General features: G+C 44.7%; 3 protein-coding genes across 3 annotated transcripts in view; 1 reads left to right on the top strand and 2 right to left on the bottom strand.

Moving 5' to 3' along the window:
- Positions 1-5299, bottom strand: part of ZBTB11 (zinc finger and BTB domain containing 11) — a 31759-nt gene extending 26460 nt beyond the window's left edge. The window contains exon 1 of the mRNA XM_012476771.3: positions 4543-5299. Coding sequence (XP_012332194.2) covers positions 4543-4852 — 310 coding nt within the window. The 5' untranslated portion in view covers positions 4853-5299. The remainder of the gene's footprint in view (positions 1-4542) is intronic.
- Positions 5300-8453: 3154 nt separating this feature from the next.
- RPL24 (ribosomal protein L24) lies at positions 8454-15031 on the bottom strand. The gene is made up of 6 exons (XM_012476762.2): positions 14947-15031; positions 14758-14833; positions 14062-14172; positions 10450-10586; positions 9742-9805; positions 8454-8578 (listed from the first exon to the last, which is right to left on the bottom strand). Exons 1-6 carry the CDS (start codon positions 14949-14951, stop codon positions 8498-8500), a joined length of 474 nt encoding a protein of 157 aa, XP_012332185.1. The 5' UTR covers positions 14952-15031; the 3' UTR covers positions 8454-8497.
- The window catches only part of CEP97 (centrosomal protein 97), a 56830-nt gene continuing 56147 nt past the window's right edge, over positions 14995-15677 (top strand). The window contains exon 1 of the mRNA XM_012476742.3: positions 14995-15313. The gene's annotated coding sequence lies outside the window, so the exon portion shown is untranslated. The remainder of the gene's footprint in view (positions 15314-15677) is intronic.

Here is a 15677-nt window from a genome sequence, read left to right on the forward strand (position 1 = left end):
TTAGCTGGGCACGGTGGCGCGTGCCTGTAATCCCAGCTACTCAGGAGGCTGAGGCAGGAGAATTGCCTGAACCCAGGAGGCGGAGGTTGCGGTGAGCCGAGATCACGCCATTGCACTCCAGCCTGGGTATCAAGAGCGAAATTCCGTCTCAAAAAAAAAAAAAAAAAAAAAAAAAAAAAGACCTTTTAAAATTTTGGAACAAATTACTTATGAAGAAATTGATTAGTGAAAACTCCTTCCATTCCACTAATGTATCAAGAATGTAATAATATTGGTCTAACAGTGTTTGATGCAATTAAAAGAGAACTGAGCTAGGATACACCTTCTTGAAAATTTGTCTTTAACACACAAAATTGTAGTTGTGAATTAACTGATTCCTTATTGATTCCCTCATGTACCCAAGTATAAAAATTTAAGTTTCTCTTGGCTTCAGAATACTATTTGGATTTTATTTCAGAATTTAAAATAAATAGTAGAATAGTTTTTAAAAGAGTAATCTTTTCTATGTAGTTTTGTTAATCTAATAAGCCTATAATAAAGAAACAATAAGCAAAGTGTTAACACAATAAACATCAAAATAAACAGATAATAATTGAGAGAAAACTGCTCTTATGCTTACTGACTAGGAATTCCAATTTTAAATAAGGAAAGACTAAATGAAAAATAGTAATATGATTAAATAATGTAGTACACCCATTACATGCTAACATAAATAGCACTTGTATGAAAAACAACTATTTTCCAGGACAAAAAAAGAGTAGTGAGAAAAATGGTACTCTTACATATTTATAAATCTTTTAAATATGTGGCTAAACAGAAGACGGGTCTGTTTGTTTGAGACGGAGTTTCGCTGTGTCGTCAGGCTGGAGTGTAGTGGCACGACCTTGGCTCACTGCAACTTCTGCCTCCCAGGTTCAAGTGATTCTCCTGCCTCAGCCTCCCAAGTAGCTGGGACCACAGGCGTGCACCACCATGCCCAGTTAATTTTTGTATTTTTGGTAGAGACGGGGTTTCACCATGTTGACCAGGATGGTCTCGATCTCTTGACCTCGTGATCCACCCGCCTCGGCCTCCCAAAGTGCTGGGATTACAGGCGTGAGCCACCGCGCCCGGCCCCAATTTTTTTTTTTTAAGACAGAGTCTCGCTCTGTTGCTCAGCTGAAGTGCAGTGGCATGATCTCGGCTCACTGCAACCTCTGTCTCCCAAGTTCAAGCGATTCTCTGCCTCAGCCTCCCGAGTAGCTGGGACTACAAGCGCGAGCTACCACACCCAGCTAACTTTTGTATTTTTAGTAGAGACGGGGTTTCACCATGTTGGTTAGGACGGTCTCCATCTCTTGACCCCATGATCCACCTGCCTGGGCCTCCCAAAGTGCTGGGATTACAGGCGTGAGCCATCACACCAAGCCAATTTTTTGATGGTGGCAAAGTGATTTTCATTCAGCAGAAACCATACTTCAAATACCCAGATAACCATTCTGTTTTTCACTTTCAATGTCAACAGTCAATAAATTTCAGGAGATACAGTATTCACCACTTTATTATACAAGAGGCTTTGAGGTAGATGATTTTTCAAATGTTAAGTGTTTTGATCATGTTTAAGGTAGACCAGGCTAAACTATGGTGGGGTTAGGTGTATTAAATGCATTTTTGTCTTATGATATTTTCAATTTACAATGGGTTTATTTGGCTGTAACCCCACTGTAAGTCTAAGAATATCTAAATACTCATCAGAGAATGACAGTGAAAAGGCAAGTGATACTTAAAGATTATGAAAATGATTTTAAACTTGTGGATACTGTGAAAGGATTTCAGGGCTTCCTTCCTCTAGGGGCTCCTGTACTTTGAGAACAGCTGTTCCAGATGTTTAAGGATTCTGAAACCTATCTCTTTCAGTTTTAAATTAGGTTAAAATATACATCGTCTCAGGCCAGGCGCAGTGGCTCACCTGAGGTCAGGAGTTCTAGACCAGCCTGACCAACATGATGAAACTCTGTCTCTACTAAAAATACAAAAATTAGCTGGGCATGGTGGCAGGCACCTGTAATCCCAGCTACTCTGGAGGCTGAGGCACGAGAATCGCTTGAACCCAGGAGGCAGAGGTTGCAGTGAGCCAAGATTGCGCCACTGCACTCCAGCCTGTGCGACAGAGTGAAACTGTCTCAAAAATGAATAAATACAGGCCGGGCGCGGTGGCTCACGCCTGTAATCCCAGCACTTTGGGAGGCTGAGGCGGGTGGATCACGAGGTCAAGAGATCGAGACCATCCTGGTCAACATGGTGAAACCCCGTCTCTACTAAAAATACAAAAAATTAGCTGCTCATAGTGGCACGTGCCTGTAATCCCAGCTACTCAGGAGGCTGAGGCAGGAGAATTGCCTGAACCCAGGAGGCGGAGGTTGCAGTGAGCCGAGATCATGCCATTGCACTCCAGCCTGGGTAACAAGAGAGAAACTCCATCTCAAAAAAAAAAAAAAAAAAAAAAAAAAATAAATACATAAAAATAAAAAATAAACATCGTCTCAGGTTTTTGTCTTTTAAGACACCGCACACTAAAAATTTAACAACAACAACAAAAACTGCATTAGAATTACAGATAATCAACTTAGAAAAAGAAAATTCTGAATACAAAATACCACGTAACACAGGATCAAGAAAAGTATTAAGATCACAAAGGTCATTTGTGTGAATTTTGTTGTGTTATTTCACATCCTAGTTCTTTTTAGTTTTTTCATCTGTAAAACAGAGATAGAAGCTGAAATGGGAGGATCATCTGAGCCTGGGAGGTGGAGGCTACAGTGAGCTGTGATCATGTCATTGTACTAAGCAAGAGCTCCCACCCCATCTCCCCCCACCCCCCAAAAAAAGGATTACGGTTTTATGAGGGTTAAATAAACGCCAAATGCTAACAACTACATCCTGTATATAAAAGCTTGGTCAGTGTTACCTACAGTTACAATTATCACCTTTAACAAATCCTAAAGTATTAAATCTGAGACCTTTGTTCAACAAACTAATGTCTACCCAAATCTATGCCAACAAAATGCACTATTACTTCATTACCTCATAATTTACTCTTCGCGTTTGTCTATCCTTACAGGAATTTAATCAGATATGGGTTTAAAATAGAAAATAAATGAAAAAACCTGATTATTCAATAGTTTGTAAATGAATAAACTTGAAACTATTCAGTAATTTCCTTATTCACAGACGAAGTAACCATGAATTAACTTTTCCGTAGCCATATGGAGAACCGCAGAACTGTTCCTAACAAAATTTCTTCAATAGGCCTGTAAACTGTTACTAATTCTCTTGGTTTGAATATTCATCAACTGCGGAAGGGAAGATGGTTAAGAAGCCAAGGAAGGACACTTGCTCTCCTCCTCTACAACTGGTTACTAAGGAGTCAAATAACTTTAGAGCTGTATTTTTTGACAATCAAAAAGTCACAGTAGGCCGGGCGCGGTGGCTCACACCTGTAATCCCGGCACTACGGAAGGCAGAGGTGGGCGGATCACCTGAGGTGGGTAGTTCAAGACCATCCTGATCAACATGGTGAAACCCCATCTCTACTGAAAATACAAAATTAGTCGGGCGTGATGGCGCGCGCTGTAATCTCAGCTGCTAGGTAGATTGAGGCAGGAGAATCGCTTGAACCTGGGAGGCGGAGGTGGTGAGATTGCGCCACTGCACTCCAGCCTGGGCGATAAGAACGAAAACTCCATCTCAAAAAAAAAAAAAAGTCACAGTAATCGTATCTTTCATGTGTATATATAATGCCCAAACGCGCTTTTCACATTAGGGGGAAGATTATTAAAACATTCAGAGTTATGAATATCAAGCTGGGCGGGGTGGCTCACGCCTGAAATCCCAAGACTTTGGGAGGCCGACACGGGAGGAGCGCTTGAGGCCAGATGGAGACCAACCAGGGGAAGGAGGCGAGACCCGTGTGTACTCAAAACAACCAAACAAAAAAACCCACGAAAACCAAACAAACAAAAAAACGAGTATCTGACATCCCTTACATTTAATTCTTCTAAAAAAGAGGCTCAAGGCCACCTCTCAATCACTCATCACTTCTACACATAACTGTATTATTCCTTATTTACGCCGCAGCGGCATAATTTGAGGAACACTAGCGAATGCGTCTAAAGCAGCTCACATCCGATCGCCAAAACCCAAGCTCAGCCCTAAGGAAACGCGAGACCGGGTTCCGGGCGAAGCCTGCCTCCCTCCAACCGTCAGCACGGCGTTAAAAACGCGCACCCCGCAGCCTCCACTGCCGCGGGCCAAACGCCACCTCGCGAGGGCCGGGGCCTCAGCCTCCAGGGGCCGCCCAAGGAGGCGGGCCTGACGCAGCCCGGGCGTGCGGCCCCTCCCCGCGGCTGGCCCGGCCTCCGGGGAAGCCCCCTTGGTCCCACCCAGGGCCAGGGCCCGCCCCCTGCTTCGCCGGCCTCCTTCCTGTGGGAAGTGCGGCTCCTTTCGCGTCCCCTACCCTCTCAGCTCCGCCAGCCCGCCCCCTCGCCGCGGGCGAGGTCTCACCTCGCCACCAGTACGTCTTGGACAGGTAGTGCCAGGTCTGATGCCGGGTGTGGTGAGTGCCGCCCGGACCCAGGTGCGCCGCTTCGATGAGGTCCCGGCGTCGCTCCGGCTGCAGCACCACCTCCAGCTCCGCGAAGGTCTTGCGGTGCCGCTGCCGCCGCTGGTAATACAAAGTCCCACCGCGCACCACGTAGCAGGCGGCAGCTTTTCGGATTTTACGCTTGACATTACCCTCGGTGCCCGGGGCGTACGGCTCGCGCTCATTCGTCAGGTAGCGCAGGATGGCCCGGTAGCTTTCCTCGCTTGACATCGCGGACCACGGCTCCCTGAGGGCGCCTGTCAGGGGCAGGTGAGGAAAACAGCGCACTACCTACGCGTGGCTGCAGCAGGAGCGGCGGCACCGTAGGGGGAAACGGCTGCGCCTTTGGCGAGCACTCTTCGACGGCTCCCTCAGTGCGAAGGGAAAGCGGACGAGTTGGTAACCAGGGGGAACTGCACTTCTCCAGCGCGCGGGATCCGCTGGCGACTGACAAAATGGCTGCTGCACCACCGGAAGTGACGCAAGCCAAGGGCGGGGACTGAGCCCTGATTGGAGCACACTCTGGTTTTCTGGCTTGATGGAGACGATCGAGTGACGTCAGGAATGCGGGTGGACATTTTGGAAGCGGGTAGAATCTTCATGGCAGCTCGAAGGGTCTTTAAGCAGACATCTTAAGTCCTGGCAGTTTCTCTTTTCATTTTTCCCTTCTTTTCCACGCTTTTAAGGAGCCACGTGTAGGGGGAGCTGCTGGGCAGTTGTGAGCTCATCCGAGACACCTAGAATGGTAAAGGAGTCTGTTTTTCCGTTTACCTTGAGACTCCCGACATCATAAAAGCATCACATTTTCAGGCTCTTGGAAAAATAATATTAGTCTCGACACGAGACCAGAGACAGCCCCATTCACATGGAAATTTAGATTCCAGTTAACAACAGAAAATTGTCAGTGTTTCCCTCAGTGATGAGTTGTTGTTTCTAAACTTGGAACTGCTAGCTCCAGGCTACTCAAGGAACTGTCGAGATTTTTCTGGAATGATCAGCATATATAGTCAATCTTATTGGGAGTGGAAAAGGGGGTCGGTAACACTTTTCCTAAAGCTTTATTTACATACATTTTTACACAAACGTAGGGGAAAACGTTTTCCATTTTGCACCCTTGTACTAATGGCACGAGAAGGGCAGTGGACTTGAACTGCGTTTCCCAGTGCGTGCTGAGAATCCTAATTCAGATATTTAGCTGGTAATCCCGGAGGAGCGATCTCGGTCACCCTTTCCTGGAACCAATCTGCAGCGCTCACAGGAGCCTCCTCTGCGACTGGGGTTGGCCACTGTCACCGCTTTGCTAAAGCCAGAAAATTTCAGGGCGAGGGCTCCAGCTGCAGACAAGGCTAAGTACACTTCCCCACCAGAGGGTCTGTAGTCTCTGGGTGAGGCCCTTTGACCTTGTAGAAGTACCTGACAGGTGAATACAATAGGCTCGAAAACGGAATGATACACCCAGCCTCTGGCGTTAGGAACGTGTGTTTGTGTGTGTGTGTGCACATGCAGTAGTTCCCAGACGGCCCGGACATTCTTGAAAGATTCCAGGTGCAGGGACGTGAGCTCCCAAGGCCCAGAAGAAAAACAAAACTACTAGGCCTGGGATCTACTTAGTTGCTGACTTTGCCACTATAGCTGAAAGGAGGAATTTAAAAACGGAGAGGCACCTCTTCCCCCATGGGGTGGGGCAGTGAGAGCAGAAGACCAAATGCACCCTCTGTGCATATCGGGCCAGCCCCACTCTCCTGTCACATTGACGGTCTTTAAAACGAAATGTTTTAAGTGAACTGATATTTAATATTAAACATTAATATATTAAGTGAATACATTCAAATTAAACAATACAGATAGGATGTATGAGAGCCAAGTTAAAGAATCCCTCCACTCAGTTTAGTTTTTGCCAGAACATCACCTGCAAGCATTGAGAAGCCCACTAATTTATGCATTATCCCTTGGACCAATAGAAACAAACGTTTTAATAAAATGCTTTCCCAGTGGTCAAATTGTCTTCCTAAGCAAAGCTAAATTTGCTGTAGTGAGATTTATTTCTAGCTTCTGGGTCCCAGGTTACCTAAGACTCAAGGGTAATCAGAATGGGCAGTTCCACTTTATTAAAAGCCAACATTTAGCCCAGAAAAGCAATACTTTAAGAGGATGTTTTATTCTCCAAAAATTAGCAAGCATAGCTTTCTTTACATTCAAGTTGGGTATAATGACTATTTTCCTAGTAATTCCCTAAATAAAACATAACATCATTACAAAAAAGGGTTTTTCCTATGCAAAATCTTAACATTTTCCTTTTATGAGCAAAAGCCTGTATTTTACATATATATATATATATATATATATATATATGAGAGTCTCGCACTGTCGCCCAGGCTGTAGTGCAGTGGCGCGATCTCAGCTCACTGCAATCTCCGCCTCCTGGGTTCAAGCAATTCTCCTGCCTCAGCCTCCCGAGTAGCTGCGACTGCAGGTGTATGCCACCACGTCCAGCTAATTTTTTTTTTTTAGGAGAGATAGGGTTTCACCATGTTGGCCAGGATGGTCTCCATCTCCTGACTTCGTGATCCGCTTGCCTCAGCCTCCCAAAGTGCTGGGATTACAGGCATGAGCCACTGCGCTGCATACACATTTCTTAATACTGATTTTGGTTTCCGTTTTCAGTTCCCCAAAGGACTTACTCATTTTATCCATAACACTTGGATGTCTGAATGTAACATGCACTAGAATAAGAATCACCCTGGACAGAACAGGGATAGAGGAAAATGTTGACATTGACTACATACCCTCACCTATTATTCTCTGTAAAATCATGTTTCCCTAAAGAGGACTATCTATAATTTGTCCAGTTGTATCCTTACAACTTGGCGCAGCTTAGCAGGTAAAAACGATCTACTTTCTGTAGAAGTACAAGCCTATTCTTCACATGTAAGTTCTGATTACTACTATCTTATCACATCTTAAATATATAAATATCTTGAATATCAGTTTATTCAGACATTTTAACACGGCTCTGGGAAGCCCCCAGCTCAACTACTCTGGGAATTTAGCTAAGGATACTCTACTCAAGCAGCAGTGCTTTTAATTTGGCATTACTTTCTGAAAATGAATGGATTAATACAGCTGATAGTTTAAGCACCTTCAACTCAGCTATTAGCAAATGGTAGGTGATATACCAATGGCTACAAGCAAACCAATATAAACTAAATTTGTCTATCATGGGAAACGGTAATTTAACAAGGAAATCAAAAGTACATCTTTTGTTTTTTTGAGACAGGGTCTTGCTCTGTCACCCAGGCTGGAGTGCAGTGGCACGATTTCATCTGCAGCCTCAACCTCCCTGGCTCAAGCTATCCCTTCCACCTAAGCTTCCCAAGTAGCTGAGACTATAGGCACCTGCCACCATGCCTGGCTCACTTTCGTGTTTTTGTAGAGATGGGGTTTCACCACGTCACTCAGGCTGGTCTTGAACTCCTGAGCTCAAGTGATCAGCTAGTTCACCTTGGTCTCCCACATGTTGGGATTACAGGTGTGAGCCACTGCACGAGCAACATCCTAGTACTGACAGCCATGTAACCGAAAAGTTAAGGCAATGAAGTTTTTGTAATGTGCCCTATACACCCCAGCTAAGGTAGCATCTGACTATACCCATCTTCTTACATCATTTTGCTTAACCTCTCTCCAAGGAAGCAGCTTACTTTAGGATGCATTATTCCTGAGCAAGACTTTTTAATAAAATAGCTACATCTTACATTCTTAACTTTACTAGTTCACCTATGACCATGTAAAGTCCAACATGCTTGTTATGAGAATAAAAAAATCCAGCACAATCTAGAGTTATAATCCAATCTTTATTTAAAAATCTAATCTGCCAGCTTAGCGTTTTCCACCAACTCGGGGAGCTGAAACTTTCACAGGCTTCACAATCTTTTGCTTAGGTGCTGCCTTTGTAGGTGCCTGTAAAAAGATAATGTGACATTATTCCACAAAACTTTTGTCACCCTACTATTACCCATCTTTCACATCCAGATTATTTATGTATTTTAGATCACTTTCTTAATAATTTAACTGTATTTCTAGTGTCAATCTTTTAATGTGAATCCCCTTAAATATTTAAAGCCCATCTTTACAATGAAAGACAAAGACTAAGACACCATCAGATTGGAAGAAAGGAGACACAACCAAGTGCAGTGCACAATCCTGAAATGTATCCTAACAGAAACTCACTGAAAAGTTCTCAGTAACAGTACAGTGTTGACTCAGCTTTTCTCAATGTTATCAATGTAGATAACCATAGTAACTAACTTTCAAAACTGGGCAGGGCGCAGGAGCTCATCTCAACACTTTGGGGCACCAAGGCAGGTAGATCGCTTGAGCTCAGGACTCTGAGGCCAGCCTGGGCAACATGGCGAAACTATCGCTATAAAATAGGTATTAGCTGGGTGTGGCAGCGCTCGCCTTAGTCCCAGCTACTTAGGGGGCTGAGGCAGGAGGATCACCTGAGCCCAGGAGGTTGAGGCTGCAACAAGCCCTGCACTCCAGCTCGGAGTACAGAGTGAGACCCTGTGTCAAAGGAAACAAAAACCAAAACACAAAACCAAAAGCCACCCTTTATTTTCCCAATTCCTAACAGTAACAGATGCTTTTGGCTATGGAGTGGACCACCTCTCTGGAGACCAAGTAATCGGTTCTAGACATCATTTCCAATTGAGCCTTGCACTCAATTCCTTAAAACTGTGAAACTTTCATTTATCACAATTTAGATTGAAAATAAATTCTGGCCAGGCGCGGTGGTTCACACTTGTAATCCCAGCACTTTGGGAGGCTGAGGTGGGGGGGAATCACCTGAGGCCAGGAGTTCAAAACAACCTGTCCAACATGGTGAAAACCCTCTCTACTAAAAAAAAAAAATTAGCTGGATGTGATGGCACATGCCTATACTCCCAGCTAAGGCTGGAATATCGCTTGAACCCAGGAGGTGGAGGTGGCAGTCAGCCAAGATCACATGCCACTGCACTCCATCCTGGCCAACAGAGAGACTCAGTCTCAAAAAAAAAAAAAAAAAAAAAAGAAATTTTCCTGTTGTAGTATTTAAGAAAATCAAGAAACCCCTTAATTACCTTAGCAGCAGCCATTGCAGTCTTTTTAGATGCTTGCTTAGCCTTTTTTGCTTCCTTGGCAGCCCTGTGGGGTAAAAACAACTTAAGGCAAAAGCACTTTACTCCTTAGTGGTACAACTTATTATTAACTAGGAGTTAGATGGTACTAGACAAGTACAATGATCATATATTCCTTCCTTCCCCACCTCCATTTATTTGTAGGCTAAATCCAAGGAGTTTGTCAATAATTTTCATTAACCACCAAATCAGCTTAACATAAGACTATATGGCAACATTAATTAGTTAAGACCCAAACCGGCCGGGCACGGTGGCTCACGAGGTCAAGAGATTGAGACCATCCTGGTCAACATGGTGAAACCCCGTCTCTACTAAAAATACAAAAAAATTAGCTGGGCATGGTGGCGCGTGCCTGTAATCCCAGCTACTCAGGAGGCTGAGGCAGGAGAATTGCCTGAACCCAGGAGGCAGAGGTTGCAGTGAGCTGAGACTGCACCATTGCACTCCAGCCTGGGTAACAAGAGCGAAACTCCAACTCAAAAAAAAAAAAAAAAAAAAAGCTGGGCCTGGTGGCACTGGACTCCAATCCCAGCTACTCGGGAGGCCAAGGCAGGAGAGTATCTTGAACCAGGAGGCAGAGGTTGCAGTGAGTGGAGATTACACCACTGCACTCCAGCCTAGGTGACAGAGCAAAAAAAAGGCATTCCTCACCTGATAGCTTGTTCTCGTTGAGCCTTTCTAACTTCAGGTTTCTGATTCCTCTTGGCCATTATATCAGCAAGAGATGCACCAGTAATGGCCCTCTGGAATTTGACTGCTCGGCGCGTTCTTTTCTTTTGAATTTCTTCCTGCAAAATAAAGTTGAGGGGCACACTTAGGAACCTTCCTTCAAGAATTTAGAGGGAGGAAAAATTAATTCTAAGGTTGATATTCAACAAAAAATTCATAGTTATTTGAAATGAAATAAAACATGTTTTCCACTTATGGATTAAGCCCTTTATTATGAATCCTAGCCATTTTTTTTAACTGAATAGACAACAAAAAAAATGAACTCTTAAGAAAAATGGTTATTGCATGGACTGCAGTAATATAAATGAAGACTGTTTACACTTTCAATGATTTACATATTGAAAAAAATTATGAAACTTTAATTCAGCTATTTTAACTCAAAAGCCAGTCACTAGGAGAAATACTCAAGTTAGACAATGACTTATGACGAGAGCCACCAAATGTTAGGCAGGGTATATTTAAGAATCAAGGCAGAGTGGAATCTAACCTAACATTTTTTGTAGATTCTATACGGGAAACCTATACTACAGTGTTTATGAGACAAAGATCTTGCAGTGCATCTTTAAGTCCAAGAACAAAGTATATTTGAAAAGTTGTTTATTAAGGCACAGAAACATAAAATTATCTTAAAAACTTCTAACAAAAATAAGGCACATTGGTGTTTTACAGACATCCTAATTTTAAACTTTTTAGAAAGATTAAATCTTGTTTCTACAGTAAATGGCAGTATTTACTTAATATTTTGATCTCAAACCCACACTTAAACATTTTTCTTTCAATATTTTTTATCTCAAACCCACACTTAAACATTTTTCTTTTAAACTTTTTTTTTTTTGAGACAGTCTTGTTCTGTTGCCAGGCACCAGGCTGGAGTGCAGTGGCACAATCTCGGCTCACCGCAACCTCCACCCCCTGGGTTCAAGCAATTATCCTGCCTCAGCCTCCCAAGTAGCTGGGACTACAGGCACGCACCACCACGCCCAGCTAATTTTTGTAGTTTTTAGTAGAGTTGGGGTTTCACCATGTTGGTCAGGATGGTCTCGATCTCTTGACCTCATGATCTGCCCGCCTCAGCCTCCCAAAGTGCTGGGATTACAGGCGTGAGCCACCACGCCCAGCCACTTAAACGTTTTTCTTATTGTGGTAAAAACATGAAGCTGACAATCTTAATCTTCTTTTTATTTTGTATTTTTTGAGACCGAGTCTTGCTCCACTGCCTAGGCTGGAGTGCAATGGCATCATCTCAGCTCACTGCAACCTCTGCCTCCCCGGTTCAAGCAATTCTTCCTCGGCCTCCTGAGTAGCTGGGATCAAAGGCATCTGTCACCATGCCCAGCAAATTTTCCTATTTTTAGTGCAAACCGGGTTTCACCATATTGCCCAGACTGGTCTCTAATTCCTGAGCTCAGGTAGTCCACCTGCCTTGGCCTGCCCAAGTGCTGAAATTACAGGTGTGAGCCACCACGCCCAGCCCATCTTCTATTTTTTTAAAACAGAAACTGGAGTCTTCGCTACTATGTTGCCCAGGTTAGTTTCAAACTCCTGGCCTCAAGCTCAAGGGATCCTCTTGCCTGGGCCTCCCAAAGTGCTGGAATTACAGGCGTGAGGCACTGCAGCAGGCCCATTTTAACTTTTTAAATTATAATTTAGCAGGGACGGATTGGCTCACGCCTGTAATTTCAGTACTTTGGACGGCCAAGGCAGGAGGATTGCTTGAGCCCAAGAATTTGAGATGAACCTGGGCAACACTGCGAAGACTTCCCAGTGTCTACAAAACATAAATCAGCTGGGGCTGGGCGATCACGCCTGTAATTCCAGCACTTTGGCAGGCTAAGGCAGGTGGATCACAAGGTCAGGAGATGGAGACTATCCTGACCAACATGGCGAAACGCTGTCTCTACTAAAAATACAAAAAAATTAGCTGAGTGAGCCGGGCGCGGTGGCTCACGCCTGTAATCCCAGCACTTTGGGAGGCCGAGGCAGGTGGATCACGAGGTCAAGAAATTGAGACCACCCTGGTCAACATGGTGAAACCCCGTCTCTACTAAAAATACAAAAAATTAGCTGGGCGTGGTGGCACGTGCCTGTAATCCCAGCTACTCAGGAGGTTAAGGCAGGAGAATTGCCTGAACCCAGGAGGCGGAGGTTGCGGTGAGCCAAGATCGTGCCACTGCACTCCAGCCTGGGTAACAAGAGTGAAACTCCGTCTTGGGGAAAAAAAAAAAAAATAGCTGAGTGTGGTGGCACATGCCTGTAGTCCCAGCTACTCGGCAGGCTGAGGCAGGAGAATTGCTTGAACCCAGGAGGTGGAGATTGCATTGAGCTGAGATGGCACCACTGCACTACAGCTTGGGTGCCAGTGGGAGACTCCGTATCAAAAAAGAAAAAAAAAAAAAATCAGCTGGGCCATGGTGGCATGTGCCTGCGGACCACCGGGTAGGCTGAGGTGGGAGGATCATTTGAGCCCAGAAGGCTGAGGCTGTAGTAAGCTGTCATCTTGCCACTGCTCTCCAGCCTGGGCAACAGAGAAACTGTCTCCAAAAAAAAAAAAAAAAGAAAAGTGGCCTTATGTTCATTCACAGTGCTGTGTAGCTATCACCATTATCCATCTAAATAACTATTTTTAAGGTCTCCTATGTTGTCTAGGCTGGCCTCAAGCAATCTTCCCACCTTGGCCTCTGGAGGAGTTAGAGTACAGCTGCTGCCACCAAGCCTGGATTTGCTGGGACACTGATGTGTAAGTTATGAATCCCCGCCTTCAACTGTTTTGGGGATAACTTAGAAGTGGAATTACTGGGATAATTTTTATGTTTACCCTTTTGAGAAAGCACCAAATGGTTTTTCACAGCTGCTGCATCATATTTAGCAATGCATAAAGGTTCCAATTTCTCCCTATCCTCACCAACACCTGTAATGCTTTTTCTGAACAGTCACCCTAATAGGTACATCATATCCACTTTTAAGATCCTCCTTCCTAACTTTCAACATATTTTATGTCTGATGGCATTTATTTCTCACAATACCTAGAAAAGTCCTTCATCAAAAAGGTGCTAAGTCTTTCCAAGCCTCCTGAATATTAGTTTTACCATGGCGCTCAAACTTTTTCTCACATACCTCCTTCACCCAGCTAAAAGGACACTTAACAAGGACCAGAAAAACCATTATCTTGAGAACGAACCAGTACGGTGGACTGGTTCACAGTCAACTGATGGCTACGCTAGGACTAATACTATAAATATTGTAATCAAAACCAAATTATGGCAACTACTCAATTTCCTCCCACTGGAAAACTTGAGTGTTTCCACCGTGCCTTATAACCCAAATGTGCTTAACGTTATTTATCTGACTTTAAAATCTCAACTCGGTATTGCTGTTAGCCTAAGATGTATAGAGACAGTTCCTATTGATGCTTTACAGTTTAGGAGCACTTTCGCATACAGTCTGATTTAATTTTACAGAGCAAGAAAGCCAACGTTCAGGGAGCTTAAACAAATTAAGAGATAAGCCCCACAACATCAAGGCCAGTCCACTTACCGACTGTCCCTTTTTGTGCTTTCTTCTGTAGAGGACAGTCCAGTTTATCTGCCGAGGATTCCTCTTGGAAAGGAACGCCGACTCGCATTTTGCATTAAGAAACTGGAAAACCTAAAGTGACAAATTCAAAGGAATTACCTAGTCAACTATACAAAGTACAAGAAGCTGAGTGAGCTTGAAATCCTTGGATCAATATTCTAGTTCTGGCTTCTCATTTTACAAAACTGAGGCCCACAAAGACCAGAAGGCAGGTAACCGTGTGTCATCATGAAGGTCCCCGCGTTTAGCTTTTCTTAAGAGCAGGAAATCTACGCTCATAGCGAAGGTCAGGGTGGTGCGTCCTCCTGGGAAGCATTCTGCTCTTGTCGGTCCTGGGATTCCAAAAGAAAACTGCCAGTTATCTCGGTACCTCAAAGAAGTTACTGTGAGCTGGTCGGACATCAGGAGGGGTTTATGTACATAAAGTTACATAAACCTACATCAGTTACATAAACCCCTCCCGATGTCCGACCGGCTCACAGTAAATCACGCTGGCTCACTTAGAGGCTTCTGGTCCTAACGACCAGTCCACAGAGCGTCCACGAAGCTTTCCAGAGCCCAAGGGTGATGTGGGGAATGAACCTGTTTGAACCGAATTAGACCAGCCTTTCCTCCGGAGAGTACAAGAAGTTAGGTGAAGCCGACGCGGCTTTTTACCTTCCCGTCAGTCCTGGCGTAGCGCCTCCCGTGTCCGGGGTAGATCTTGTAACCGCTGAAACTGCACAGCTCGACCCTGCAACAAAAAGTGAAAGTCCATCAAGGAGGGTGTCTACAGCCATGCTCCGGACGTTGGACAGGCGTTCTGCCCGAGGATGTAAGCGGATTGGAACCACAGGTCCTGCTTACTTCATGGCGGCGGCTCAACAAGAGGAGAAAAGATGGCGAAGAGAAGGAGAGAATCATGGGAAGAGACCTTATAAAGTCGTGGCGCGGGTGGGGGCCGGAAATCTGCCCCAATTCCCGCCGCTTCTTGATGACGTCATCGCCGCGAGGCGACAGATCTGGTTTTCCTTGACAACTGACTTCCACAGGTGGAATTGGAGGACTCGAGCCCAGAGGGCCTGCCAAAAAGGCAGTCAGTTGGTTTCTGAGTCATTCTATCTCTCCTACGCCAAGCGTTCTAGAGCCATCTTCCGGCTGCAGGGAATGTGAACTGAAGAGAAAGGTGTCCTCTCTCTTTTCATAAAGAGACCCAAAGACGAATGCCCTGCAGGTAAAACAAGTCACATTTTGCCTTCCCTATTTGCTCATTTCCTCAACCAAACAAGTTAATAGTTTAGCCATTTGTAAGAAAGTGATGACAACCGAACCGTCTCCCAGGCTGTGCGAATCCAACAGTGCACGGTGGTGCTTTGCATTAATTATAATTAACATCCATTCAGCGCTTTCTCTGTACCAGGAATTATGCCAAAGGCTTTGCAAACATAAGCTCATTCAGTTTCCAAAATTTCTATTGAGTACCCGCCTAAGAACTACAATTCGGAGCTTCTGCCTAGTGAAGTAGAGGGGGTCGGTGGAGCCCCGCTGGGAGGCCGAGGGCTCAATCTGTTGAGTCCTTCTATGATGCTACAAATTTC

This window comes from Aotus nancymaae, unplaced genomic scaffold (genome assembly GCF_030222135.1).
Source record: "Aotus nancymaae isolate 86718 unplaced genomic scaffold, 86718_ANA_hifiasm-v0.15.2.pri h1tg000011l, whole genome shotgun sequence".
Lineage (NCBI taxonomy): Eukaryota > Metazoa > Chordata > Mammalia > Primates > Aotidae > Aotus > Aotus nancymaae.

Bases quoted from the DNA above. Each gene is read 5' to 3' on its own strand.
- RPL24 (XM_012476762.2), bottom strand. The intron at 9,806-10,449 runs GTGAGGAATGCC...TTTACCCCACAG, and splicing joins CAACGAGAACAAGCTATCAG to GGCTGCCAAGGAAGCAAAAA. The intron at 8,579-9,741 runs GTAATTAAGGGG...ATCTTTTTACAG, and splicing joins CTGCAATGGCTGCTGCTAAG to GCACCTACAAAGGCAGCACC.